The sequence below is a fragment of the Xiphophorus hellerii genome, chromosome 1 (genome assembly GCF_003331165.1).
Source record: "Xiphophorus hellerii strain 12219 chromosome 1, Xiphophorus_hellerii-4.1, whole genome shotgun sequence".
NCBI lineage: Eukaryota > Metazoa > Chordata > Actinopteri > Cyprinodontiformes > Poeciliidae > Xiphophorus > Xiphophorus hellerii.
In genome coordinates this window covers 31,945,015-31,960,550 of record NC_045672.1, presented here as the reverse complement: position 1 = coordinate 31,960,550, position 15,536 = coordinate 31,945,015, and the positions used below count along the sequence as shown (strand labels likewise).

At 42.8% G+C, this 15,536-nt stretch overlaps 1 protein-coding gene across 3 annotated transcripts; it reads left to right on the top strand.

Annotated features, from left to right (window-relative positions):
• The first annotated feature begins 3,456 nt into the window (after positions 1-3,456).
• ccdc135 (coiled-coil domain containing 135) lies at positions 3,457-15,384 on the top strand. Of its 3 annotated transcripts, XM_032560636.1 has the most exons (18): positions 3,457-3,637; positions 5,015-5,139; positions 5,957-6,095; positions 6,180-6,305; positions 6,572-6,766; positions 6,833-6,979; positions 7,846-8,064; positions 8,144-8,281; positions 8,813-8,879; positions 8,954-9,082; positions 9,158-9,286; positions 12,117-12,352; positions 12,494-12,691; positions 12,894-13,004; positions 13,876-13,977; positions 14,054-14,248; positions 14,369-14,511; positions 15,040-15,384. In XM_032560636.1, exons 2-18 carry the CDS (start codon positions 5,021-5,023, stop codon positions 15,125-15,127), a joined length of 2,481 nt encoding a protein of 826 aa, XP_032416527.1. In that variant the 5' UTR covers positions 3,457-3,637; positions 5,015-5,020; the 3' UTR covers positions 15,128-15,384. The 3 variants fall into 3 exon arrangements, with proteins under 3 accessions (XP_032416527.1, XP_032416518.1, XP_032416536.1); XM_032560627.1 differs by lacking the exon at positions 3,457-3,637 and having other exon boundaries at positions 4,585-5,139; XM_032560645.1 differs by lacking the exon at positions 3,457-3,637 and having other exon boundaries at positions 4,585-5,139; positions 6,533-6,766.
• The last annotated feature ends 152 nt before the right edge of the window (positions 15,385-15,536 follow it).

Sequence of the window (15,536 nt, the reverse complement as noted above, 5' to 3'; positions counted from 1 at the left end):
ATTAAGTCAAGTTCCATCAATAAATTTGTAATAAATTTGTAATCTTTAAATCTCTGCTGCCTAACAGGATCTATTTCCATAAAGTTTGCAATGTTAATCCCTTCACATCCTGACTCAGTGGAGGTGTTGACTCAGGGTAACTCTGTCAGGAATGGATGCAAATCTCTTTACGTACGTAGGACTGACTACATCAGTCCATGTGAGGAAGTGAGATGCAGCCTGACAACCTTCGTCTCCTCAGTGCGGCGGGGTGGAGCTTTTCTCCTGCAGTCATTGGTCGATAGAGGGGTCCGCTATGTTCAGACCTCTGGACCATGGCGGTCTGTAAGAGTACCCAGAGAGAACCCACTCATGCACAGGGAGAACATACAAACTTTATGCAGGAAGGGATGGTTGGATTCCAACCCAAGACCTTCCTACTGCAAGGCAGCAAAGCTTTACTGAATGTGCCTCTATTCAGCCACAACCATTTAAAGTCATTCAAAGAGTAAATCTTCCTGTCAGATTTGGAATACTTAGTTAAAATAAACACAAAAGTTATTAAAAAATGGCCAGATTTTTTAGAATAAATATTTGGAAGCGTGGGCAACACAAGCTGAACATCTGTGATGTCATCGTTCCTTTCTGTTCGCCGGCTGGTAAAAAAAGTGACTGGAGAGAATCTGAGTTGAGCAGAGAAAGAATAAATCTGAGATCTGATACAAAACGACAAACAAATGGTGCAACCAACCTTCAGACTGTTGACATTAGACAGGAAAAAAAACTCTCATATGTCTTTAAATATAGTTAATATTAATGTCTGGTTTCAGCTGTACATGCTAAAATATTCAGACCATCATCATAATAACTGAACCAATCAAAGGTTTGCCCAGAGGGCCTTTGGGTTAAAGCAGCTGTTGTTGGTTGCAGGCCTGGATTGGTTTGTATGATGATGTGGAGAGCTGGAGGTGGTTCCTGTCAGACGAAGCTTTCTACCAAAACTCTGAGGCTCTCTAGAAACTGGCCGTCCGGACAACCGGACAACCGGACAGCGCCCAGGACGGAGAGGGCTGCTGGGAGGTGCTTGGGAACGGAGATTGGAACGATATTGGTTCTGCGTAAACCGATCTGCTCTACTGTCAGCAGTGAGCTGTTTATTTTAGTTTTATTTAACTATTTAATTTCTCTTTCAGTTGATCATGTTTTGCAATTCAAATATTTTTGAAATTTCCCACCCAGGGTTTATAATAGCAGAATAAAATGTTTTGGAAAACAAAAAAAGTCAAAAGCAAAAATTGTGGCTTTTTATTTTTTATAGCTAAAGAGAATTTCTGGCTTTGAGAAAACATGCAACCAGTTCCTCTCTGAGAAACGGTTTCATGTCTACTGCAAAAAGAATAAAAGTTTCGCCGTTTTTCTTGGATCTCACTGCAGATGAACTAATTTGAGCCAAAACATCAACAGCCTGAGGAGTTACTGTCTGCAGGGCTGTAGTTTAAACATCTGACCAATGCTGAGAATACAACATGTCCACCATCAGCCTCTCTCTGTGTTCAGTGACCTTTGCGGTCATCAACACCTTGATGAACTGGACTCAGGCTCACAGTTACTGTAGAACCCACCACACTGACTTGGCCAGTGTGAGACATTCTGCTGACAATAAAAACCTAAAGGCAGCTAAACCTGCAAAGGAAGCCGTCTGGCTTGGGCTGCAGAGACCAGTGGAAATGGTCCAAAGGATCCCTACTCATTCTTACAGGGGGTCTGGAGAACCCAACGGTCCAGTGGAGAACTGTGCAGGAATGGACTTTACCAGCTCCGGACACTCCGGATATTAACAGACATAGAAAAACCTTTGCAGAAAGACAAGATACAAACAATATGGCAAAAGAATGCAAACATTTTGCAAGGGAATGCAAAAAACAAAATTCCATAAGGTTTGCTCTAACGCCCACAAAATCAAAAAGATGCATACAGACTCAAATATGTACATAAACCCCTTTATAATGGGTTAAATGTCTTTTAGTTGAAAGCTGAAGTTATCGGTTGTTCAGACTGGAGTTCAGAGGTCAAATTCATTTTATAAAAATATCTCTTGGCATAATTTCCAGTGGTGATGATGGAACTTTAACCACTCAGTCTGTTGATAAAGTGTTGAAAATAATGATGGTGTTTCCAGCTCTAAACAAGGTGGAGGAGCAGAAACCCTTAATATTAACCCTTAATAATACAAATATGGAAATTCTGCCATTTGTGAGAAAGAAAATCTTTGTGCAGATTGAAACTGTGGCGACAGCATCAGGGTAGGAACAGGGATAAACCTGAGAAAATGTAGATGTAATTCTCTAAATTTAGCACAATGCAGAGGTTTAGAAGAGCGCATCATGGCGACTGTAGGTCAGTGGTACAATGTCAACGTTGAGATGTTGCAACTCCACACGGTTTTCCTGGGAGACGATGCAATTCATTGAAGAATGCAAAATGTCTTCACCAAATTATATTTTAATTTTTTAGGATCTCAGTCTCAACGCATTTATTTTTATATCATTTTAAAAATGAAAATACATATTGTGTGATGCAGCGTAGGTTAGTCTAAGTTAACTTAGTAAAAGAGGCCCAGTTTTTGCTAATTATTATTTTAATTTCAGCTCCAGCAGAAGCTGAAGGACCAAGGAGTGACTGCAGAGGTCAGACTGAGGTGGATGAAGCAGCCGGATGGAAACATCTTCTACCAGGAGAAACAGGACGACCAAAACTGAAACGTAGAGTTCAGTGATGGATCAGCATCGATCAAATCTTCCTGAGCAAATTAAATATTACCAATATTTAATGTTTTTTAATATAAACAGCCATGGGTTTTTTAGTAGAGCTTATAGTTTAAACTGAATTCACTTTGTTTGTAGCAAATTATGTGCAAAGGCAGAAATTGCATCTTTGTTTCATTATAGCCCAGTTTGTTCAACAGTTAATAAATGTTTAATCAATATATATCTGACATTTTCATGTATCCTGCAGCTGTTGATGCCTTTTCTCTAAAATCTAGATTTAAAACATTTCATCTATCTCAGTTTAAACTTAAACAAATACAAATATTTGAAATTCAATCAAAAATACAAAAACTACAAATATTAATTGTTAGGAATACAAATAAGAAAATAAATGTGAAAATTGTTTTAAAAAAACAAAAAAAGTTTATGCGTGTGTGCGTGTGTGTGCGTGTGTGTGTGTGTCATTAATAAAATAGTTTTCCACTTATTCCATTCTATAGTTTATGGCTCAAAGTTTATTTCTGGAAGTAAACTTTACCAGCATTTGGAAATGTTGCTGTAAAAAGCTCTTATTTAAATGTTGAACACACTTTAAACATCTCCACACATCTCCGCTTTAGACTTTTCAGATAACTTAAAGTATAAAACAAAACATCCAAAGAAGTCAAAGCAGTTTATTTGCCTTCTGGAGACTCTAAATCGGTAAATGGCTGAAAGTTCTACGATCTACGAGGCTACGTGAACGCATCTTTGCAACTCGTCACGTGGTCGTTCTGTTACTATGGATACAGAGAACCTGTGGTCCTGTTTTAACCGCTTTAGTTAAAGTTTCTCGTTTAAAATTGCTGATTTCTTTGCTTTAAAAACGACTCCGACACTATTTAGATTAGGTGAGTAAATGTTTCTTATGTTTTCTGTGGACTGACCTGTTTAATTCGCCGACTCTAACTAATTTCACTGCTATAAATTTGTTTTTATTTAGCGGTTAAACTTAACCACAGTTAGCACCTTTAGCTTCGGTCTGTTGCATAGCAACGTTCAGGGTTTTCATTGTGCTGCTGTTTCCTCCTTTTTCACTCTGACCTCATGTCATCTTCAAGCCTGTAAAGATTACTATTATAATTTTTATTACTTGGCCAAAAATAGCTAAATACATTCATGCAAGACAATTTTTTCAAATTAAATTACTAATGCCTCTTGAATCCAGTTCCTGGCAACAACAGTAGCTATTCTTGCACAATATATAAATGTTTGAAACATGTTTTAAATAAATAAAATTCATGTAGGTTCGATTCCCGGCCCGGGATCTTTCTGCATGTTCTCCCTGTGCATGGTGGGTTCTCTCCGGGTTCTCCGGGTTCCTCCCACAGTCCAAAAACATGACTGTCAGGTTAATTGGTCTCTCTAAATTCTCCCTAGGTGTGTGTGTGTGTATGTGCCTGGTTGTTGTCTGTGTTGCCCTGCGGCAGCCTGTCCAGGTGACCCGTCCAGGTGCCAGGTGACCTGTCCAGGTGTCCCCGCCTCTGGCCCGGAACGTTAGCTGGAGAGGCAGCAGCTCCTCCTGACCCCACCAGGGACCAGGATGTTAGAAAATGGATGGATGGATAAAATTCATGTGTAACTTTGCTGGATGACTAATTGTCTCAGTAATTATTGAGATAAACAATAATATTGCTGTTTTGAGATCATTTTCAAGTAATATAAAGATAACAGCATAATTATGCAAATGAACCCTCTTAAAGACTAACCAAGTTTAATTTAGTAAAATAAAATAAAAACAATAAAACATTGGAACTAGAAAACATTTTAAATATCCAAAATAAAACACAACAACCAAAACAAAAATTTAAAAATACAACTGAAACCATCATAATTCATTTCATAAAATGGATTATGAAGTTTCTGAAAATAAAACTGCCCATCAAGAGATTTTAATCACCAGAACTGAAATGATCGAGCTTATTTTTATTTATTATGCGATTAATTGACTACTTGCTTATTGCAACAGGCTCTCAGATACTTGTTGATGAAAAGTTTTAAAACTATTCTTAATTTCACATCCTTGCTCTACTTTCTGTTGATCTCTAATAAATCCAGGTAAAAACAACAAAGCTCATGGTTGTGAAGAGCAGATTCACAGACAGAAACAACCTGCTACCCGTTTTTAATTTATTTTAAAAATGAAAGATTTTCTTCAAGTTTTTACCAATGGCTTCACAGCATCTGCAGAGAGCAAACGCAGCATAAAACCATGTTTACTGTTCCAGAGGAAAATGGAGGCCGGAGGGAAGTTCGTATTTGACGATGAATTTCAAGAGATGGAGAAGAAGATGGCCTTGTCCGAGGAGCCGGTGGAAGAGCAGGAGGAGGATGTGAGCGACGATCTGCTCATGTGAGCAACTCAAGCCGTAACAGCCTGCAGGCAGCTGAGGAGGGTAGAAATAATGAACAGAACATATTTATGATGTTCAGGGTTACAGACAACAGGCCTGAAAAACACTGACTGGAAATAACCAGAGAAATCTGCTGCAGCTTTTCTTTAGGTTTTATCAAAGTATCTCTTTTTCATGATAAAAGGGTTTGAACTTCTTAAACATACCAATCAATCCGTTTTTCACTCAATTGAACAAATTAATTAACTTTAATTAACAAACAGATTACCTTACTATACCTGAGTAAAAAGGGAGCAAGAAGAAGAAAATTCTCGTATAATTTTTCCCCTTTCTGAATAATTACAAAATTAATATCCAGGGCCCTATACATTAAATTAATATGAGCTGAAAGCAGCATGTCATTCTCCTCATTAACTCAAATGTGTATCAGACTTAATCGTTTTTGTCTTATAAAATGTCATGAACTGATTTCTGGTAGAGCATTTTTTCCATAATTTTGCTGAAATGCACATTTATTTCAAAGTAGTACCCATAGTTTTACTTTAGACATTATACTTTCAAACTGTTACTTCTGTCACTTGAACTCAAGACAAAGAACTTTTGTAAATGAATTGGCAATCATCTCTTTCTAGCTTTAAAAATAACTAATAGCATTTTGAATGAACCAAGTCCCTTAGATTCTACATTTCTGGCTGAAGATAAATTCCTTAATCTGAAGACAACAGGATTAGAAACGCTGCATTGTTCCCTCCTCTGTCTAAAACTGAAAGCATTTTATGAGGTGAGTGAGAGTCGCCCCCTGCTGTCCGTCTGCAGCCCTGAATCCTACAAGACCAACTCTCAGAAGGAGGAGCACCTGCTGGAGATCGCAGAAAACTTCCAGCGTCAGTATTTGCTGCTGCATCCTGACCGTAAACCTCTGCTGCTCTACCCAGTCAATGAATATGGAGTCAGGGTAACAACCGCTCCCCCAAATAAAATCTGCTTCCACCATTAAACCCTCTGAGCCCCAGAACTGTCTCTGTCCTGTCCCATCCAGAAGTTTGTGTCCACCACTCTCCGTCCCACAGAGACCGGCCTGTGGGAGCTCCAGAGCTGGCAGGAGTGTTCCTCACTGGTGGCCGACTTCCTGTCCCTGCAGCTGCTGGAGCCGCCCACACTGGTGGTCAGTACGGCAACACACACACACACACACACACACACACGCCTGGTAAAGATAAGTGGACAAGTTAAATGTCTTGTGGACAGGCTAAATGTGCCCCTACAATGAAATGATGGACCCTTGACAGATAGTTTTGTCCATCGTGTTTCTCGTTAAGTTCTCTGTTTAAGGATATATCTGACTGCTGACCGGTTAATGAGAGCGTTAGATCAGGACGTCCATGTCCTCAGTGTGTGTCTGACCGTCCTGCTGTGGACCGGGCCCTGCAGCCCGTCCAGCTGTTCTCCCCCACAGCGGTGCTGCGCAGCCAGAAGGCCACCAGCTTCGAGTCGTCCACCCTGCTCTGCAGCCTGCTGCTGGGCCTCAACTACGACGCCTACGTCGTCAGCGGCTACGCTGCCAGGGAGATGTGTCTGCTGGACCTCAGCCTGCAGCAGTGCCCCCTGCTGGACACCAAGGCTAAGGCAGGCCTGCCTCACACACACACACCTCTCAGACTTCAAGGTTTCTGAGTGGATTTGTGTCTGCAGAGCAACCAGGGTGAAACCTCGGACCAGACGCAGAAGAAGTACGGGGTAAAGTGTCCGATGGAGCTGACGAGCCGTTTCCTGTTAGATCAGGAGAAGAAGAAGCTGGAGGCCCAGGATGCTGCGATTCTGGAGAAGGAGCTACAGGAGGTAAAATGTTCCAGCTCACCTCAGAACCCAATAACTAAAGGTTCAACCTGTGGAATTTCATAGTCTGAACAGATACCAGAAAAACAGATAACAGCTAATAATTAATAATAAAATTCATCGGCTTGAGCAGAAATCCGTCCCATCAAATGTTTACGATCTAAATCTGATGTTCAGGTTTAATATTACTCTGCAGGACTGACCGGTTCCCCAGAGGGTCCAGATCATCCTGCTCCAGCAGCAGAGAGGCAGACACAGACTCATGAGGCCTACAGAGGGTCTGGACCCTCACCTTAGCGGTGTCAATCACCCCCCAGTGTGGCGCTGCTCTTTGCTACGCTGCAGCTAGCACAGCATGTAATGAATGCTAAGGCTAGTTAGCATGGCCACCGATGACGGCTGATAAACAGTTTTACTGTAAAGGTGAATTGTTTCTCCGGCAATAGCACATTTAGCAGCAAGTACATACGGTTGATTGGCAGCACTAAGCCTCTCCTCCTGTCTCTGATTGATTGTTTTTGGTGCATTTCCTCAGATGGCAGTAGTAGCTCAGGGTCGAGGTGGAGGAGAGCGATCATTTCACAGATTATCTGTCCCAACATGGTGACAGATGTTTATAAAAGTTGCAAACTGCACCTTTAAATGCAAAAGTTCTTTAATAGTTTTTGCTTAGTTACTGCTCTGTGTAATTCTCTCAGCATATGGCCTTTTTTGAGTTAACGATTAATTGATTAATGAATTAGTTGACCATTATTTGAATAATCTACTAGGCACGATTAATCACGATTAATGTGATTAATTGATTGATTCCTAGTCCGGTCCTTCTATTCGTCCATCTACGTCATCATCCTGTTTCCTTCCATGAGCAGGAAGCGAGCACCCATCTTCCAGATCCCCTGAATGGTTTCCGGGTCCACTGCTGGGTTCTGGTTCTGTCGGGTCGGCGCAGCATTGAGGAGAACTTCTTCATCGACCCTCTGACCGGCTGCAGCTATCCCACCGTCCATGACAGCTTCCAAGGCATCGAGAGCCTGTGGAACCCCTTCAACTACTACGTCAACCGGCAGATCTGCCACGCCGGCTGCAAGGTGGGTCCACCCAGCACCAGACAGAACCGGTCCAGATCACCCACCAGTACTCTTACCAGACTCCCTCTGCTGTGAGCAGGACATAAACTTTGACCTGGAGAACTCGACCCAGTGGGAGCCCGTCCTCCATGACGGCGTCAGCCAGCAGCAGCTGATCCAGGCCGTCCACCGCAGGATGGAGTACCGCTTCATCGGACGACTCACCAGCGACCTGGAGGTCAGAACGCCATCTGTCTGTCTGTCCAGGAAGTAAAGTAATCCAGTTACTTTACTGACTGCTTATTTTCAAAAGTAATTAGTTACTTTAATACTCACTTTATTTAGTTGCATTTCTAAAAATGATGCACCACCTGAATAATGGTATAAATTCACCCATAAGCCTAATTCCATTTCTCCTGCATATTCCATCATATAAAACTTAATCAAATGAAAACATCTCTTTTTAAAACTTTTTAAATTCGTGCATATTGAAAAATTAAATTCAAACTCAAAAACACTTTATTGATCCCAAAAATATTACATCACCAAAAATAGAACCCTCTTTTAAATAAGATAAGATAAGAAGAATGTTGTTGAATATTTAAGCCTGTTCACATTCCACTGAGCCTGGAGGGAGGCAAGAGAAGCCTGGTGGCCTGCCAGGCTTAAACCCTGCTTGTTCCTGAAATAAAGTAATCAGATTACAGTAACGCGTTACTTCACTGCTGTTCATCCGTCCATCCATTAATTGTGAATTGTTGTCTTGAAGGAAGATTTTCCCAGGAAGTTTTTCCTGCTGAGATCTTGGGTCAGCAGGATCGGCATCACAAGGAAAGGTGAAACCGTAAAGCAGGTTGTTGACCTTCACCTGTCCTGTGAGACGTCCAACACCTGTCCCTCTGTCCCCCAGACATGCAGACGAGGTTTCCTGGAGGGAAGAAGGTGACCCGCTACAGAAAAGCAATGCTGGAGCGATTTTCATCCACTGTGACCAACGACGGCCTCATCTCCAGATTAACGATGTACCAGGACCTGAGCTGTGAGACTCCGTCAGAAACGGTTCACTTTGCCCCATCTGCCATCGTCTCTGATCCTGTGTCTGTTTACGTTTAAGGCACAAAGGTCGCCAGGGTCAAAGAGTGGTACAAGTACAGGAGTGATGGGCTGGAGGAGAGAGAGTTCAACCAGCTGGAGAACTCCACCACCGAGCGCTTCAAATCCGGACGAGCTTTCGACCTTTTATGTAAGTCGACTGCTAAGCGCAGCAACCAGGAGGAACTCACCGGCTGTAACTGGCTGCTTGTTTAAACTGGTTTTTATCTGGAGAAACTGCCAAAATAAAACAATATCCAGGCGAAAACCAAGCAGGACAGCAGAACAGAGCTTGTTGCTGGCAGAACAAAATTAGAAAATATATCTCCTCTTCTGTATGTTTCCCTGCTTTAAGCATTCTTAGCTCATTGAAAGTCTTCCTCAGGACTCCTAACATTTTGTCAGGTCAGGAGCTCTGTTAAAGCCTGAGGTGCTTCAGGTTAACTTTTATCCTACCAACGGAAAATCCTGAGAAAAATCTGAAAACATTCTAAGAATTTTCCTAAAATCTCGTCACTATGAGCTACTTTTAGTCTGAGGAATGGGCCCAGATCTTTGCCTTCTCTGTGGTAAACGTCAGTCTGAGCTTCAAGATCAGATGAAACCTTAATCTGTTTGGTCTCTTTCTGCCTGGCCTGACATGAGCAGCAGCAGCCAGAGCAGAGGTGGGCAGAGGACAAAAAACTACTCAGTTAAAAATAAAAAGTGTCCGTCCTAGAAATTACTCAAGTAAAAAAATATTTGGTAAAAACTACAAACAAGTACTGAGTAACTGATCAGTTAATGGCCTCCCTAATGTTAAGAAATTACATCATCAGAGGGACAAAAACCAACTTTATTTATGAAGCACTTTATACACCGACAGGACCAAATCATACACAATCATAAAATACAAGGCAATTATAAAATAGAAAAGATTGAATATAAAATACATATTAATATACAGACACAATAAGACAAAGTGAAGCATCTCAGATTTTGCCAAAAGCCAAAGAAAAAAGATGGGTCTTAAGAAGTGACTTAAAAACAACAAGTGAAGAAGCCAAAGGAAGATCATTGCATAGCTTGGGAGCTGCCACAGAAAAAGCCCGGTTCCCTCTGAGCTGCACTTTGTCTTTGGTACCTTCAGGAGCAGCTGATCAGCTGACCTGAGGGAACGGGACGGTGTGTACGAATGTAACAGTTCAGACAGATAGGGAGGGGCAAAGCCATTAAGAGCTTTAAAAACAAATAAAATGATTTTAAAATGAATCTTAAAATGTATTGCAACCAGTGTAAGGAAGCTAAAACAGGGGAAATATGGTCACATTTTCATGTTCCTGTTAAAAGATGTGCAGCAGCATTTTGTACCCTCTGAAGCTGGGAAATATATAAATCACTGAGTCCTATATAAAGTGCATTACAGTAATCCAGCCTTGTGGTCACAAGTGCATGGATCACTGTTTCAAAGTGCTGCCTGGAGAGAAAAGGTTTTACTTTGGCTAGCTGCCTTAAGTGGAAAAAGCTGGATTTTACAACGGCTCTAATTTGTGCTTCCAGCTTTAGACCAGCATCCATCTTAACTCCTAAATTGGTAATAACTGGCTTGACATACTGGACCAAAGAGCCAAGATTGGTCAGGGAATCTACAGTGGATCTGCCAAAAATCACTACTTCTGTCTTATCTTCATTAAGTTTCAAGAAATTTAGGGCCACCCAGGCGTTCAGATCTTCCAGACATAAAAACAGACCGAAGAGAGGTGGAGTCTTCGTTCTTTAGTGGTAAATATATCTGTGTGTCATCTGCATAACAATGAAAAGCAATCCCATATTTCCTAAAAGTAGAGCCAAGAGGAAGGAGGTACAACAAGAAAAGAAGAGGGCCTAGAACTGAGCCCTGTGGGATCCCACACGACAGTGGAGCAGAGGGAGACCTACGGGCATCAAGACAGACACAGAAAGTACGCTTGGCCAAATAAGATTTAAACCAGTCCAGAGCTATGTGACCGATTCCCACCCACTGTTAAAACGGGAAAGTAAGATGCCATGATCGACTGTATCAAAAGCAGCTGATAAATCCAACAGCACCAAAACAACACAGTCACCAGAACCAGTTGCTAAAAGTGTATCATTAAAAACTTTTAAAAGAAGCTGACTGTGCTATGAAATGGTTTAAAACCTCTAAAATGTTATGTTCATTAAGATAAGCCATTAGCTGATTATAGACTACCTTCTCAAGAATCTTTTAAATAAAAGGCCGTTTAGAGATGGGTCAATAATTCTCCAGAACAGTAGGATCCAAAATGGGTTTCTTAAGTAGAGGCTGCAGAACTGCATGTTTCAGAGCTTTAGGAGCAACACCTGAGAACAAGCTGCTATTTACAATAGCAAGGACTGAAGGACCTGTAGTAAGAAAAACATCTTTAAATAATAGGAGAGGAACAGCATCATCTGGAGAACCAGTTGGCCTTAAGTGACCAACAGCCTCCCGCAATGACTGCAAGGTCTCACATTCAAAGCTGTAAAACAGCAGAACAAGCACAACGACTGCAGAGGGGACGACCTGGGCCCTGATAGAAGAGACTTTCTCATCAAAAAAGTGTAAAAAGCTTTCAGATACAGTAGGTGAAGTCTCCATAAAACCACTATGTGGATCATTTAGAACAGAGATAACAGTTTTAAATAAGATAGCAGGATTGTGACTGTTTGATACAATCAGACCCGACAGGTGTCTTCTTTGGGCATCTTTTACAATCCTTTGAAAACAGCGCCAGCATTCCTTCAATATTTGGAGCAACACCTGTAATTTGTCTTTTTTCCATTTGCGTTCGGCTCTGCGACAGTCTCTCCTGCAGCCGAGTGACCTCGTTTAACCAGGGTTCACGCTTGGATTTTGGAAGATTTAAAATCTTCCCACATCCGAATACATTAAGATGCCGCCTGGTCCGTCCTAATTTAATCATGTAACTGATTGTAATGTTGGTGTCTGTCTCTCTGGTCAGTTCACTCCTGGAAGCCAGTGGATTCTGGGACTGAGCGAGAGATGAGGTTCCACCGCCCCGAACAGGACGGCCTGGAGCAGATTGTGGTGTCGCCACAAGCAATAAAGGAATCCTTCAAGTGCCGAGACGACTTCCTGTACTTGAGACACATTTTTTTCCGTGAGGGCGGTGTGATTTCCCCTCGGTGTTCTGCGGAGAACGGCCATGAGCCCACCCTGGAGAATCTCAATGTGCTGGTAAGAGGTAAACTGATGCTGGACAAGATGCACTGACGCTTTAAATAGATGTGTAATCTTAAAATTGACGACCAAACAGTTGGGAGCGCCACACGTTTCCAGGGTTTTATGCCCCGGCTCTTGTTCTTTTGTGTGTTTCAGAAAGTGGTGGAGCGTTTCCATAGGAACCCCTCCAAATCTGTCAGAGAAGACGTGGCCCAGCGGGTGTTTCTGGTGCCGGAGATGAAGACCGAGTTGACCTATCACCTCATGGATCACCGCACTATCCCTTCCAGGAAAAGCCTCAAAAGAATAGAAGATGATGAGCCAATCACAGACAGCATGTTCTCCTTCTTTTTGGTACGACTGAATCTGCAGCTGAGGCCGTTAACTCTTCCTGTCACAAGCTTATGAACATCACACATACAGATGTTTATGAGCGCCCTGAGACCGTCCAAAAGATCTAAGAGCGAACATGGTGGACTGACTGATGAAAACATTTGTGTGGGTGTTGTTTTATTAGTGAATATGTGTGTGTGTGTGTGTGTGTGTGTGTATTCAGGTGGACATGGCTGAGGAGCCTCCTGGGCCCCTGTCCTGGTACAGGTTGGTGAAGTACCTGATAAGCGAAGAGGAGAAGATCGCTCTCCAAATCAAAGCATCTCTGGTGGAGGTAACGACAGGATCACATCAGATCTTCTATCCTTCTGGTTTTCTTTGCTAAGTATAGAAGAGACTGAGTGCTTTCAAAGTCCAAAGAGAAACTCAGACTGTTGATTAGTATCACACGATGATGATAAATCTGACTAATATAAAGAGTTACTCTGTGCAGTTGATCCCCATAGCGCCTCTCTCCAAACAGAAACATCCTGTCTCTCTTTACGTCTTTAAAAATGAAGTTAATTCTCCACATAGGATTTCTCTTTTGTCTTTGGTAAAAGGCCACGACCCGTTTCTCCCGCTATCAGTAGACATGCAAATTTGTTTTAGCTGTATTTACCCAGAATGCCCTGCACTGTAGTCCACTTCCTGCTTTTGGAGCGGTCTCCACACATACATTCAAACCGCAGTTGACTGCAACCGAATCGAACCGTTTGTTGGTCTGGGTTCAAACTCTGAACCCAGAGTTGATTACGTATTCACACCTCCCCGACCGAACTGGACCTTCTGGGCAAACAGACTGGAGTTGGATTATAGTGGACTAAGCAGGGCTGGTGTGAACATTGTTTTGTTGATTGGTTGAAAGATTGAGATTGTTCAATTAAAGTAAGATACATAGAAATAACACAGACAGCTCGGCCATCTTGCTGCTACGCTCTCCTGGCTGGCTGCATAGCGCCGCCGTTAATGACACAGCCGTAGACCTTCAGACTGTCGTAGGAACTTGTGCCAGTTTTATTGTGGATGGTGTGAAACCGACGGCATGAATCTGATCTCCTCCAGCCAACAAGCTGCTCTGGTCTATGCTGATGTTTAACCAACGTTTAAGTTCAGTAAAGCTCAGAAAGTTTTAGATTGATTCTGACTTTACCTGATGTGAGCAGATGGAGACCATTGTGGACTGCAGGAAGCAGGAGGAGAAGGAAGTGGAGGTGTTCTCCTCTCCACTGGAGGAGGTTATGGCCTGCAGGGAGAAATGGGAGGAGGTAGGAGAGAAATCCACCCAGACAGCAGGTCAGGCCTGTTTGTGACGCCATGAGTGATTCATGTCTGCTGCTGTAGGAGCTCACGTCCAAAGAGGAGGTCCTTATCCTCCATCGGCAGGGAATGGACGTCATGGTGCCGTACCTGGCCCGACTCGGGAACTCAGAGTCTCTCACTCAAGAGGAGGCCACCTCCTTCTGCCACGGATGCTCAAAAGCATTTACAGAAAAACTGGAGGAGCATACCGACTTCCTGCAGAGGAACTTGGAAACGGTGTGACAGAGCTCCGCCGGCAGGCCAACATCTGTCTGTTTAGTCTGAACAGACGATGAAAACACGTCATTTACACTAAAACATCGCTGCAGCAACGCTCCTCCATCCATGTGTGTTCAGGTGATCGAGACCCAAGCAGAGGAGAATGACAGCAGGAACCACCTGCATGACCCCACCATGAGCCAGGAGGAGGCGGAGCTCGCCTGTCACCTGTGCTGGGATAAAAAGTTTCACATATCTGCTGCCCAGAGACGCCTCGACAGGTAAACACACACATACCATTTAAAGTGGAACCAATCTGGATGTGAAAGTATAGCCTTTAGTGGAACTATTTCAGCCAATTGACACTGAGGAGCGTGGCCAGGTGTTGGGATGAGCAGAGAGGGTTAAGCTGAGAGCGATTTTTCAGATCCTCTAGCGACAACATGAAGCGCCGGTCGCTGTGCAGTGATGGTCCTGACTGAGCAGAGCAGAGTGCTGCTGTAAGCCCCTCCCACGTCCTACGTACTGCAGACAGTCTGCCGGCAGCAACCTGGCAATTCCTGCAGAGTGATGCATCACACAGAATAAAACATCTTTAGAGGTTGTGGATTAATAATAAAAAATCATCACAGCATCAAAAGAAAGATAAAATCAACAACAAGATTAGAACTGCAGAGTTTGGGAACGCTTGGACCAGAGCGCCTGTAGGAGCCTGCTGAGCCGTGTGTGTGTGTGTGTGTGTGTGTGCGTGTGCGTGTGTGTGTGTGTGTGCGTGTGCATGTGTGTGTGCATGTGTGTATGTTTTACAGGCACAAGGAGAAACTAGAGGAAAAACATGAAGCTTTCCTGGTGAAGCTGCTGCAGAACCCTCTGCTGTCCTCTCACTTCAGCCACTGAACTCAGCAGCAGCCGTGTATTCCACCTACCAGGAGTCTCTACTCTGTCCTTTTCTTTACTGATCCACGATGACGCTCTAAAACCGCCATGTATCAATCAGACCACTGGAATAAATAGTTTGGACTTTGATGTTTCTGTAATTGCAGCATCTAGGAAATCCAGAATGTGATCTTTTTCATTGCTGATTCAGTTGATCTGGAACAAAAAGCAGAACTAAATTTGTTGTCTGTTCTTGTCCATAAAGCAGCTCAAACTCAGGAACACTGGATGGAGATAATCTGTAAACATTTTGCTGCAGGTCAATAGTTGGATTTAGATTTAGACTTGAACTAGGCCATTCTAACCCATTGATCAGTTTTGATCTAAACTAGTGATGAACCGATATGACAACTTTGGGCCACTGTCACAA

Excerpts from the sequence above, each read along its gene's own strand:
- ccdc135 (XM_032560645.1), top strand. The coding sequence starts at position 4,928 with ATGAAAGATTTTCTTCAAGTTTTTACCAATGGCTTCACAGCATCTGCA. Across the intron at positions 8,880-8,953 it reads GATCGGCATCACAAGGAAAG|ACATGCAGACGAGGTTTCCT; the intron begins GTGAAACCGTAA and ends TCTGTCCCCCAG. Across the intron at positions 14,249-14,368 it reads TGCAGAGGAACTTGGAAACG|GTGATCGAGACCCAAGCAGA; the intron begins GTGTGACAGAGC and ends ATGTGTGTTCAG.